Source organism: Raphanus sativus, unplaced genomic scaffold (assembly GCF_000801105.2).
Source record: "Raphanus sativus cultivar WK10039 unplaced genomic scaffold, ASM80110v3 Scaffold0310, whole genome shotgun sequence".
NCBI lineage: Eukaryota > Viridiplantae > Streptophyta > Magnoliopsida > Brassicales > Brassicaceae > Raphanus > Raphanus sativus.
Window position 1 is genome coordinate 30,683 of NW_026615630.1, and position 12,894 is coordinate 43,576.

At 35.3% G+C, this 12,894-nt stretch overlaps 4 protein-coding genes across 4 annotated transcripts; all 4 read left to right on the forward strand.

Moving 5' to 3' along the window:
- The first annotated feature begins 1,802 nt into the window (after positions 1-1,802).
- Positions 1,803-3,057, forward strand: LOC108840294 (uncharacterized). Its single transcript, XM_018613127.2, has one exon. The coding sequence runs from the start codon at positions 2,045-2,047 to the stop codon at positions 2,912-2,914; it is 870 nt and encodes a 289-aa protein (XP_018468629.1). The 5' UTR covers positions 1,803-2,044; the 3' UTR covers positions 2,915-3,057.
- Positions 3,058-8,136: 5,079 nt separating this feature from the next.
- Positions 8,137-9,827, forward strand: LOC130501851 (uncharacterized). Its single transcript, XM_056996671.1, has 2 exons — positions 8,137-8,722; positions 8,787-9,827. The coding sequence occupies exons 1-2, from the start codon at positions 8,384-8,386 to the stop codon at positions 9,081-9,083; spliced, it is 636 nt and encodes a 211-aa protein (XP_056852651.1). The 5' UTR covers positions 8,137-8,383; the 3' UTR covers positions 9,084-9,827.
- A 401-nt stretch (positions 9,828-10,228) lies between these two features.
- Positions 10,229-11,197, forward strand: LOC130501849 (uncharacterized). The gene is made up of 4 exons (XM_056996669.1): positions 10,229-10,251; positions 10,470-10,748; positions 10,831-10,960; positions 11,045-11,197. Exons 1-4 carry the CDS (start codon positions 10,229-10,231, stop codon positions 11,180-11,182), a joined length of 570 nt encoding a protein of 189 aa, XP_056852649.1. The 3' UTR covers positions 11,183-11,197.
- A 55-nt stretch (positions 11,198-11,252) lies between these two features.
- On the forward strand, positions 11,253-12,110 carry LOC130501850 (uncharacterized). Its single transcript, XM_056996670.1, has 3 exons — positions 11,253-11,417; positions 11,517-11,738; positions 11,820-12,110. The coding sequence occupies exons 1-3, from the start codon at positions 11,253-11,255 to the stop codon at positions 12,108-12,110; spliced, it is 678 nt and encodes a 225-aa protein (XP_056852650.1).
- The last annotated feature ends 784 nt before the right edge of the window (positions 12,111-12,894 follow it).

The window sequence follows — 12,894 nt, forward strand, 5'->3', positions numbered from 1 at the left end:
TATTATTAAAAGATAATTTCAGATAACAACATAATATATATATATATGTATATATCATATTTTATTTTTAATATATATTAGGTTTCAGATAATTCTTCTTATTATTGTTATTATTATTTTTAATCAATTAAATTCGTTTTTATTTTGGAGTTAATTTATATATTTTATTTATTAAGGGTATAAACGATATTAACCACTCTAACTTTTAATGTGAGAGCTCGAATCCAAAATTTTACTTCGCAAATAACTCAATATGTAGAATTTTCATAACAAGACATTATTAGGTTAATCTTATAAATACTTTGGTTACTATGATAACCACTCATTAAATTTATTCACTCAGACAACATTTAATTAGATAGTAATGGTTTATATCGTCAGCATACGTGATCAAAGTTAATAATTGAATATTTGCTATAGGTCTTTTCCTATTGCCAATTTGCCATACAATGATTATACATTTCGGCTCTAACTGGTGACCATTGAATTAAGAATAGAAATGAGTAGGAAATGAATGAATAGGAATAAAATTAATAGAATTTAAAGGAATATTTATTATTTTGATTAATTTAATTTTGATAAGGAATGCTTTTGTTCTATGGTTCCTTAAAATTTAAAGAATGACAAGGAATCAGACGAAACAAAAATTCCCTATAAATGGTGTCACCAGTTATTTTAGCGTCCAACTATAATTAAAAAAAAACATTTATATAAAGAAGTGAAAATCGACAAGTTTAGTAAATGAGTGTGGGTAACCAACCAAACTAAAGCCGTATATGTAAAGTGAAAATATGGTTGTCATTTTGGTTCATGACCAATATATGTGTATTATTATATTTAAGGATTATATTTTAATAGTGAACAAAAAAAAATTATATTTTAATAGTATTGATTCTTATTTTTCGACCAAACTTTTCCATTCAATTCTACACTCAAACCATTATATTTTATTTTGTAAATTAGGAGGTGCAATAGAACCGGAACTAGCCGGCTAATACCGATAATATGGCATAAAACATTCCTCCCGACGGGAATCAAACTAAAGGTACAATAAAACCTACTTCAAACGTTAAATCACTAGCCCAACGCACCGTTGGTCACTTAAACCATTATTCTTTATCAATATATGTAATTTCCAAATTAAGAAGGTGAAGACAAATAAATAGCAATGGTCACTTATATGTTTATCCATTTCTTTTTGATAATGTAGCTACTCAATGAGAAAATTGCAAAGAATCCAATAATTTTATCTTAGTTAGATGATGACATCTAATTGTTCTGATACATATTCTTGAATCTGGTCCAAGCTAACTGACCTAATTATGACACCATGAAATCGATTAGCAGATAATAAATTGAACAACCCATATGCTTTTAATAATTGTTTCCCTAAATACATAATATGATAATATCTATTTTTATATTAATGTTATAAATATTTTTAAAGAACAATAAGAGCAAAAAATTGTATATTTTTACATATTTTAAAATCTTATTCGTTTAAGTGTTTACTTCTTTAATAACTTTTTTACTTTCATGTTTACATACTCATAAATAATAAATAAATGTATAGAAATGTAAATACCAATATATAGAAGCTTCGTTCTACAAAAAAAAAAAAGACATAGAAGCTCAGTTAAATACCATTTATTGACATATCCTCCTAGAGGGGTTGAGAAACAAAACAAATCACGATCCAAACTAGAAAATCTTTAATCAAACTGAATTTGACTATCACCAAAATTGCATAAATTTAATATAAACCAAACCTTAGAGACATGTATATAATATATAGAGTAGACAATAGTGGATGGTGGTGGTGGAACCACTTAATGCGATTTCACCTTCCCTATGTTTCTCCCACAGAAAAACAAAATCCAATAATTAAAAAATCGTTTCAAACCAAAAGTCTTATTTACCTCAATACCATATTTGATAAACTCCTTAACTCGATTATCTATTCTCATCCGAATCACTTTCTTACGTTTTCTCTCACTAAAATCATATCCAAAGAGTTTCATATTTTGTGTTTGGTCAGAAGAAGATGGAGTCTGGTAATAGTAGTAGCATGCAATCTTCAAGCGGAGGAGGAGGAGAAGAATACGATTCACGCGCCGCCGATCAATCCATCTCAGCCTTCTTCGACCACCACAACCACCACGTGGCATCTTTACCTCCGCCGCAACAAAACCACCTCAACCCCCTTCACTTCGACCACAACAACTCTTTAATACCACAAAATTACTTCAATAATAATAACGGTATCTTCTTGCCTATAAACCAACAATCCGACCCAAATACTCAACCCGACCTCCGAACCTTCTCCTCTACCTCGCCATCAATCCCTCCTAACAACATAGGAGTAATCAAGAAAACAAAGAAAAGATCTCGAGCATCAAGGCGAGCACCAACGACGGTTCTAAAGACGGACACTTCGAATTTCCGAGCGATGGTTCAGGAGTTCACCGGCATCCCATCTCCGCCGTTATTCAACAACAACTCCGTCGTGAACACCATGCGCCTCAACACTTTCCTCGGCTTGTCTTCTTCAACGACGCCAAACTCTAACAACAGCAACAACAACATCTTGTTACGACCTTTCGCTCAAAAACTCCTCCCAACGTCTCCTCTCCTATCCGGATCACAGATTCAGCAATACCAAAACCCTAACAACAGTTTCGAGAATATGAATTTACAGTCTCTACTTCAAGCTCAGATTTCAAACCCTAGAAGCAATGATCACGATCAGTTTGGTCTTAGTATGTTGCAGAGTCAATCTATTACTCCTCTGACGACGACCACAATAGCTAACGGGAACGTAACCACGGGTGAAAATGGTGGTTACGGTGTTTCCTATCATGATCATAATAATGACAATACTTGGTTATGTTCATCTTCCGACCAAAGAACATAGAAGTGTTTCTATATATATATTGTCCGAATCCAAAGCTAATCTCTTGGTATATGCTTATTCATTTCAACAATTAAACATAGTATGTATTATGATGATTAAATTACTAGTTTATTATTCTATATATTTTCGTATGATTAAACACCTTTTGAATTATTATTTTTAATTGTAGGGTTCTTTCGAAATTGGTTAGTCCATGCTTATTATTTTGTTTATCTTAATTTTCCATAGTACCCTGTTGGTAAGTATTTGTTAGTAGTTGGATTAAATTTTAAATCATATTTCTTTCTATGTTTCTTATAATATTAGAGTGAATGATGGCGAAATTTGTGGAATTTTCTACGGACGCTGGATTATTGAATATATATATAGTAGTTGATAGCTTTTTATAGTCGTGGTGATTTGAAATTACTGTGCTCCCATGTGCTTAGTCTTTCTTTGGTGTCTTCTTTCGAATCATTTACATTTAAGTCAAGTTCCATTATGATATGTAGTTCCGTTTGATATTTGTTTCTACATAACGTTGATCTCATTTTTACCATACCAATACATTTGAAATTTGATAAACTTGAAGTAGAATACATTGAATGCAAAAGGGAATACACAGTATATGCTGATAATCAAATATACAGTGATCATTAAAATGAGATGTTAAATGCGACACGTCCATAAAGTTCTTACTTAAATTAATCCTCAGATTATTCAGCTTTATAACTTTCAACTCTCTAGTCTTTAGTAACACTTGAGACTTGAGATGTTACTTTTTGTTAGATGACTTTTTTAGCAAGGTCACTAACTACAGAGACTCTTTACAATGACAAATAAAAGTTGATGGTCGTAAAACAAATCATGAGATTTGATGAGAATATCTTTTGCCTGTTTATGTGTACAAAAGTTCAAACGATTTTGATTTTCTGTCCATGGACCAGTTACACTAAGTTACCAATGTGCGCGACATAACCTACATACATCACTTACATTATAGTACATATAAAATGACCACAATCTATCTCTGTCTAAAAGGAATATATGATGATGATTATTATTATTATGTTGGTGGTTATGTGACACTCAGCTATTGTCGCACTAATAGATTTTCTACATCTTCATATGAACGGATCATGCCAATACTCGGTGTCATATATATTTAGTGATGAGCCACTAGTATGGCCATCATGTTACTATCCAGCTGATTGGATTCAGGTCTCTATATTTTGTGGGCCGATTGGCCCCTAAAGTTAAAGAGTTGGTTCAGAGGAAAGTGAATACATGAACACCAAATGGGATGGAAATCTAATATAACTGTTACGAATCCACCATCGCAAAATAAGATGAAACTAGATTCTGATCCGTCCTTTGAAAGGACGAGTATATTTTTGTTTTCATTTTTTTGGGAGATTTAATTTTTATATTTATGTTTTCTGTAATTATATTTGTAATTATATTAATTTAATTTAATATATTTTTGGTAACATTTAAATATGTCAATTGCATAATTATACACTTTGCCATATGTATTTCAAAAATTATTTTTAAATTGTATTCATAAGTTTACAACATATTATATTTTTTATTAGTTACCAAACATAATTAGTCAAGAATATTCATACTCAAAAAACCTGATCTGGGATCGACCTAAAAATTAAAGTCTCGTACTCACTATTTTGAAACCCGACCCTGATTCGCGATTGAACCGGTAAACCGGATGACCCAAAATAAATCAGGTTTGTGTTTTGTTAAAAAACTAATATTTTAAAAATCAACGAATCACTAAAAACTTGGAACCTGGTTACCTGAACCACTGGTTGAACCAATAGATAATTTCTATTTTTTTATTTAAGTTTTTAATTATATTTTTAAAATCTGTTTTGTATAACTTTTAGTAAAGAAGTTAGGTTTTTTAGTTTTGTTATCGAAAATTTATTAATAATGTTTTCGTTTGGTTTACTTTGGATTTAAAGTTTAATTTTATCATTCATATTACACATATAAATAAATAATCTAAATTATTTTTGACATTTTGTATGTTAAATGATATAAAACATCAAATAATATTTTGGATATGTATATATTTTATGTTTAAGAAACATTTAGAAAATACTTAAATTTAGTTTTTTATATATTTATTTTCATAACTAATATATTACTATATAATTCCTACCAAAAAATATATATTACTATATAATATTTGATAAGTATTTTATATGTTTGTTGGAAAACCCATAAAAATGTACTCATAAAATATTAATAATAGAACTAAATATAATTAAAAGATCAACATGATTAAATAATATTTAAGATCTTAAGAATTCTTTTGTTTTTGTAGAAATAGAATATATTTAAATTTTAAATAAAAAGTTATTAAATTACATGAATGCAATCTTACCGAAAAGATAAGGTGTTTATAACATAGGCAAAATGAAAATGTGTTGGTCATATATTAAACTTACAATATAAGTAATATATACAAATTATATAAAAGCATCTCTCTGTTTTATTTTTTTGTTAATATTTGATAGTATTTAAAACATGCTATTTGCTATATTGATAATTTTGTTGCATATTTCAAATGCAGAGCTAAATGATGATGCGTTGAATGTGATTGGGTTGATGATGATATGGTTTGACGACTATGACTTGGATTGGAGTAGTAAAGAAAGCCAAATATATGTGTTATGAAATGAAATAGACACTACAAGAAAACACGCAGATTCTGAGGGAAATACCGAGGGAAAATGAGTTCCTCGGAAATTTCGGACAGAATATCGAGGAAATACCGAGGAAACCAAGAAATGGGGTTTCCTCGAAATTTCCTCACTATTTTTTGAGGAAATTTCGAGGAACACCAACTTCCTCTGTAATTTTCGAGGGGATACCGAGGAAACCAGGGTCGTCGGAAAAAATCGACGGATATTTCTAATATTTCGACGACATCTTGTAGCCGTTAGAGAGCCGTTGGGAGAGCCGTTGGGGGATTTAAACAATTTCGAGGAAATTTCGAGGAAATGTCTGTTTCCCTCGAAATTTCCTCGATATTTCCTCAGTATGCCGGGAGGATTTCTTCTATAAATACAGCCACCCCTCTTCCTCTTCATTCACTCCATTTCTTTTCTTCTTCTCTCCTAGTCTCACGAATTTGATTCCAAAAAAATATGTCTTCTTCAAATTATTTTCGTTCTTGGATGGATCGACCTCATTTGGATCCGGACACGAGATTGCTTACGGAAGAATACAATCAAGGTATAATCGAGTTCATGAGGGTAGCTCGCAAACAACCGGAAGCAGAAACAGGTAAGTTAAGATGTCCTTGCTCTAATTGTAAAAATAGAAAAGTTATTAAAGAGTGGGATGTTTGGACTCATCTATTATTGAGTGGGTTTACACGAAGTTACAAAATTTGGTATCATCATGGGGAAACTGATTATGAACTTGGTAGTACTAGCGAACCTCAGCCGGCGGTTAGATTAGAAGAACCAATTAGGGCGGATGTAGATTATGGTGTAGGTACTGAGCAGATGATAAATGATCATTTTAGAAGGGAAGATTTACCCAATGCAGAAGCTAGGAGATTTTATGAAATGTTGGATGCTGGAAAGCAACCATTGTACGAAGGTTGCAGAGATGGTCATTCAGCTTTATCATCTGCTATGAGACTGATGGGCATTAAAACAGATTATAACTTGGCTGAAGACTGTGTGGATGCGATAGCTAATTTTGTTAAAGGTATTCTACCTGAGGATAATGTAGCTCCAGGTTCATACTACGAGGTTCAAAAACTCGTAGCTGGGGTTGGTTTATCTTATCAGGTAATAGATGTATGCAGCGATAACTGCATGATTTATTGGAGGGCGGATGATCAGCGGACTACATGCAAATTTTGTGGGAAGCCTCGTTATAAAGATACTAGTGGAAGAGTTCCAGTGCCATATAAAAGGATGTGGTATTTGCCTTTGACGGAAAGGTTGCAGAGGTTGTATCTTTCAGAACGCACAGCGCAACGAATGAGATGGCATGCGGAGCACTCAACAGATGGTGAGATTAGACATCCTTCAGATGCAAAAGCGTGGAAACATTTCCAATCAAAGTATCCCGACTTTGCGTATGAGAGAAGAAATGTCTACCTTGGATTATGTACTGATGGTTTCAGCCCGTATGGGAAGAGTGGAAGACAATATTCTCTATGGCCAGTCATTGTTACACCATACAACTTACCCCCAAACTTATGCTTGCGACGAGAGTTTTTGTTTCTCTCCATTCTCGTTCCCGGACCAGAGCATCCTAAGAGATCACTTGATGTGTTTCTTCAGCCACTAATATATGAGTTGCAACAACTATGGGCTCAAGGTGCTGAAACATACGATATTTCGTGTAAAGAAAACTTTCAAATGCGGGCAGTACTAATGTGGACAATAAGTGATTTTCCAGCATATGGTATGTTATCTGGATGGACAACGCATGGAAGGCTATCATGTCCATATTGTCAAGATAACACTGATGCTTTCCAACTAAAACACGGAAGGAAAACGTGTTGGTTTGACTGTCACAGGAGATTCCTACCACCTGATCATCCATATCGTAGGAGTAGGAATTTGTTTACTAAGAACAAGAAGGTGTTTGACAGTCCACCTGCGGAAATTAGTGGGCAAAGTTTGAAGACACAACTAAGAGATTTTGGTGCAGAAAGGACGCCAGACATCGGTGGACATGCGCGTTTTCCGGTAGATGCTGTTGGAAACCTACATAACTGGCACAAAAAAAGTATATTCTGGGATCTGCCATACTGGGAGGATCATTTGCTAAGGCATAATTTAGATGTCATGCATATTGAGAAGAACTTTTTTGACAACCTCATGAACACGATCCTTAACGTTCAAGGTAAAACAAAGGATAATTTGAAGTCAAGACTGGATTTAGTTGATATATGTGATCGTTCAGAACTTCATGTTGATGGGAATGGTAGGGCTCCTTTTCCCATATACCGACTTGATGCAGAGGGAAAAAATGCGTTCTTCGATTGGATTTCAAACGATGTGGAGTTTCCAGACGGTTATGCATCTAATTTGCGTAACTGTATCGACAGAAAGGAAGGAAAGTTTATTGGTTTAAAAAGTCACGATTGTCATGTGTTGATGCAACGCTTACTTCCGTTTGCTTTCAAGGAACTATTACCACGAAATGTTCATGAAGCAATAGCAGGGATAAGTGCTTTCTTCCGCGATTTATGCGCCAGATCAGTGACTCTTGAAGGTATTGAAAATCTGAAGACTAACATAGCCGTGATTCAGTGCAACCTTGAGAAGATATTTCCTCCCTCATTTTTTGATGTTATGGAGCATCTTGTTATTCACCTGGCAAGAGAATTGGAACTTGGTGGTCCTGTGCAGTATAGATGGATGTATCTGTATGAGCATCTTGTAATAGGTGTCTGCTGGTTTGGCCAGAGGTGAAACATTTGACGATTGGATACGCGAGATGGTGGTTGGACCAAACTATGTTGTGAAGTCATATCCGAGATTTTGTACTCGAGGATATGCATTCACAACTGAAAAGACGAAACGTTCGCGTACGACCTATGATGCTGGCGTTTGTTCTGCATCGGGAGATGATGTATACTACGGACACATACATGAGATTTTGGAAATCAAGTATTTAGGCCTGCTTGGATTGCGCTGTACTGTTTTCTATTGTGATTGGCACGACATCACTCCAGATCGAGGTGTGAGAACAGATGCATTTGGTGTTACATCAGTTAATTCGAGACGAAAGCTGCAATATTATGATCCTTTCATTCTTGCTTCTCAGGCCGATCAGGTAAGTTATTGGTCATCATGTGTAATAATTTAAACTTGTACTAAAAAATTTTAAAATGTTACAGGTTTGTTATATCAAGTACCCCCGGATAAGGAACAGAGATGATCCATGGGTTACTGTTACCAGACTCAACCCGAGAGGCCGAGTTCAGGGGAGTTCTGAGCTGGAAGACCCACTACAACCAATCACATCCAGTAACTTAAGTGCAGAAGAAGACGTAGCAGGAGTTGGCCTTGTAGTAGATTTCACCGACTTCGCAGAGGAAGCCGTCGTTCACGCACAGGATGAACCAGTTATTGGAGAGTTTCACCAAGATCCAGATTCAGATTCATCTGCTGATGATGAGTCGGAATCAGAGTAGTTTTTTTTTTTTTTTTTTTTTTACTAATTTCGAGGAAATTTCGAGGGAAGTTAGGGTTTCCTCGAAATTTCCTCGGAATTACCCTTAACGGTTTAGGGGTTTGATAAAAATTACCTAGATCCTCGAAATTTCCTCGAAATATTCCGAGGAAATTTCGACGACAAAGATAATTTTAGGAGTTTGATTTAAAACACCTTTTTTCGTCGAAATACCCTCGAAATTTTTTGGTGTTCCTCGAAATTCCGTCGAAATATTTCGAGGGAATTTCGAGGACCTAGCCAATTTTTTGGTGTTCCTCGAAATTCCGTCGAAATATTTCGACGGAATTTCGAGGAACAGGGGGTTTTAAACCGAAAACAACGTTTTGCGGATTGAATAACACGTATATAACCTTCATTAAGTGTCTTAGCCAGATTATAAAGTCCAACTTTAGGGTTTTAACCCGAAAACAATGTTTTGCGGATTGAGACGAAAACCACACAACATAAGATAAACACTTATACGTTTTAATAAACGTTAAAGGAAATACTTACAATAATTTTTGTAATTGTGTTATTTCATTATTTATGATCATCTATACAAAGAAACCTCATTATTATGAATTACATTCGTATAAGAAATGACATAGGGAAAAAAATCGATGTTTTCAAAACCCCAAACCCTATTTCCTCGAAATTTCCTCACAATATTGTGAGGAAATTTCGAGGAATGGTTTCCTCGGACTGTTTTTCATTAACCAGGAAACCCTAGCCGCGAACAAGAGAATTTCGAGGAAATTTCGACGACCATGTTAAAAAATTTCGAGGAAATTTCGACGGACCCTGTCCGTCGGACCCTCATAAATTAGGTTTTCATTCTTTTCTTCCCCATTTCTCTCCTTCTCGATTTTCCTCTCTTCCTCACCGCCTCCTTCTCCTCTCCTCTCTCTTCCTCGCGGCTCCTCTCCTTCTCCTCTCCTCTTCCTCGACGGATCTCCTCTCCTCTCCTCTCCTCTCCTCTCTTCCTCTCGGCCTCTTTCCTCTCCTCTCTTCCTCTCCTCTCTTCCCATGTAAGTTCATATCTCTTCTCTTCCTCTCTTTATAGATCTCGAAACTTAGATTGTTAGATAGAAAATTCTAGGATTGAATGGAATATTTAGGATTTGCATGTTTGGATTGTTGTTTGGATTGTTGGTATATTTTTTTTTTGATTTATTTTGTGTTTTTGATTTTTTTAAAACGTTTTTTTGATTTTTTAAAACGTTTTTTTGATTTTAAAACTATTTTTTGAATTTTTAAAACGTTTTTTTGATTTTAAAACGTTTTTTTGTAATTATTAAACAATTTTGATATATTAACAAATTAAATAAATAATTGTATATATTAAATAAAATTTATTTATATAAAGGTCTCAAGAGGAACATACCCCCTCTCGACAGCGTCGTGGTCGTGGTGGTTCGGGGAGCGGCTCCATTGCGGGTTCCGCATCGCCGTACAGCTCCTACCAGACATCTCCTTCTCCATTTCCCTCTCTTTCTCCTCCCGCTCCCGGTGTGGCACCCACTCCTGCTCCTGCTCATGCTCCTGCTCATCCGGCACTTCTGAGAGTTGCGGAGTTTGTTCGACAGCCGGGTCGTGACCATCTTCCATATCTCACTCAGTATCCACGTGGACAGGGTCAGACATGGTAATTAAATCTATTTTTTTTTTCATTAAAATTTGATTCATTTAAAATATTTAATTCTAAAATAATTAATTCTTTTTATTAGGTTTGACCGATCCGGGAACGGGATCAGCGGATGGATCAACAGTATGATGTACTCGTCCCTCGACAATGGACATCCGACTTTCACCGACTTCCCTCTCGAGAAGCAGCATATGTGGTTTCAACAGTTTGCGGTAAGTTTTCTATTTTTTACTTATTTTTTACTTATTTTTTTCATCTTTAATATTAATTTTCTACTAATTGTGTTTTATTTTCAGCAACAATTCAACTGGAATGCCGATGATACGTTGTTTATCTATTACCACTTCGTCCATAAAGTTATGGACAACTATGGGAAGCAGATGCACTCGTGGAAGAAGAAGTGGGAAATAAACAAGGTTCGTTTTTATTTATGATACAATTTTTTTTATTTTTTAAAATATTTTTTATTTATTTAACAATTTTTTTTTAAAGGTTCCAAAGGGGATGAACCCGACGGTCTGGCGGGAGTTGAGTGAGCATTGGAGTAAGAACGAAGTCAGAGCAACTTCTTCCACCAACTCCACCAACCGCAAGAGCGACCGTAAGGGGAAGGGCATGTACGTCCATAACTTGGGTGCTCAGTCTTTAGCCAGTCTGGGAGATCGCTTGGTAAGCTTGTCGGTTTTTATTATATTATTTAAGATTCTAATATTTTTTTGTGCATTTCTTTTAATTACTAATGTTTGTTTAATTTATGTTTTTTCCAAGGCGCAAGAAAATGAGGGGGAGCCGGTTGATCATCTCCGCCTAATAAAGACGGCGTATACCAACAAGAAGACCGGCGAGATTGATGATGGTGTTGTGAGGGATGTGGTCACCCTTATCGACAGTCAGATGGAACAGGAAGTGTCTCAGCTTCAAACCGAGGATGACGATTCCACGGGATCGACCGGCTTGCCTCGGGTTCGGATCAACCAAATCGTTGAAGCGGTAAGTTCATTTTTTAAAGTTCAATCCTTTTTTATATTATTTAAATTTTTATATTATTTAAATTTACACTTTCTTTTTCAGTCGGTTCCAAAGAAGAAGGGCCGTTTGTTCGGTTTGGCTCGTCGGTCTCCCTCGGTTCCGTCTGCTTCTGCACCACCACCGTCCTATGTTGATCAAGAAGTCCTTCTGAGCCAGATGAGGGACAAGGATGCTCGCATATCTGCGCTGGAGTCCATGGTGGCGAGTCAAGAGGCGGGCTGGGAGGCACAGAGGAAGCTGAACGAGCAAATGATGGCGATGATGAGGAGCATGAACCCGAACGCCAACGTCGACTTCCCGAACATGCCAGACCCGGACTTCCAAACCCCGTAGTTTAATTTATTTCAAAAACTCTAAATGTTTTCTTTTCGTTTGTATGACTTTGAATTTTAAATAATATGTTTTTAATTTAAATTTTAATTTTATATTTACGAATTTAAAATTTAAAAATATTATTTTTTAAAAAAAAAATTTTTTTAAAAAATTTAATTTTCGGAATATTCCGAGGAACAGATGTCCTCGGTATATACCGAGGGAAGCGTTCCTCGGTATATTCCGAGGGAGGGTTCCTCGAAAATTTTCGAGGAAAGCAGCCCTCGAAAATTTTCGAGGAACCTGTCCCTCGGAAAATTTCGACGAACAGCTTTCCTCGAAAATTTTCGAGGAACACCTTTCGTCGGAATTTTCCGAGGGACAGGTTCCTCGAAAATTTTCGTAGGTCATTCCCTCGGTATAATCCTCGGTATATACCGAGGGAATTGTTCCTCAATATATTCCGAGGACCTCTTCGACGAAGGTCAGTCCTCTAAATTTCCTCGGAAATATGTTTCCTCGAAATTCCGTCACAAAATTTCGAGGAAATTTCGACGGAAAATGAAATTTCGACGAGTTTTTTTCGAGGGCCATTTTCCTCGGTATTTCGTCGGAATACGCGTATTCCGACGAAATACCGAGGAAAAAACCCCTCGATATCGGCGTGTTTTCTTGTAGTGAGAAAAATAAGAATAGAGTTATTGTATTGACTGATTTCTTGGAGATATATTCCATGTCGTTAGCTATGTGGGTAGTTTAGTTGGTCTTTTTTTTATTTCTTATTTTACCCTTAATGAACTTTTAA

Coding starts and splice junctions, on each gene's coding strand:
- LOC130501849 (XM_056996669.1), top strand. CDS start 10,229: ATGTTTGGATTGTTGTTTGGATT. Junction 10,252..10,469: donor TTTGGATTGTTGTTTGGATT/GTTGGTATATTT, acceptor ATTTATATAAAG/GTCTCAAGAGGAACATACCC. Junction 10,749..10,830: donor CGTGGACAGGGTCAGACATG/GTAATTAAATCT, acceptor TCTTTTTATTAG/GTTTGACCGATCCGGGAACG.
- LOC108840294 (XM_018613127.2), top strand. CDS start 2,045: ATGGAGTCTGGTAATAGTAGTAGCATGCAATCTTCAAGCGGAGGAGGA.
- LOC130501851 (XM_056996671.1), top strand. CDS start 8,384: ATGGTGGTTGGACCAAACTATGTTGTGAAGTCATATCCGAGATTTTGT. Junction 8,723..8,786: donor TTGCTTCTCAGGCCGATCAG/GTAAGTTATTGG, acceptor AAAATGTTACAG/GTTTGTTATATCAAGTACCC.
- LOC130501850 (XM_056996670.1), top strand. CDS start 11,253: ATGAACCCGACGGTCTGGCGGGAGTTGAGTGAGCATTGGAGTAAGAAC. Junction 11,418..11,516: donor CCAGTCTGGGAGATCGCTTG/GTAAGCTTGTCG, acceptor GTTTTTTCCAAG/GCGCAAGAAAATGAGGGGGA. Junction 11,739..11,819: donor TCAACCAAATCGTTGAAGCG/GTAAGTTCATTT, acceptor TTTCTTTTTCAG/TCGGTTCCAAAGAAGAAGGG.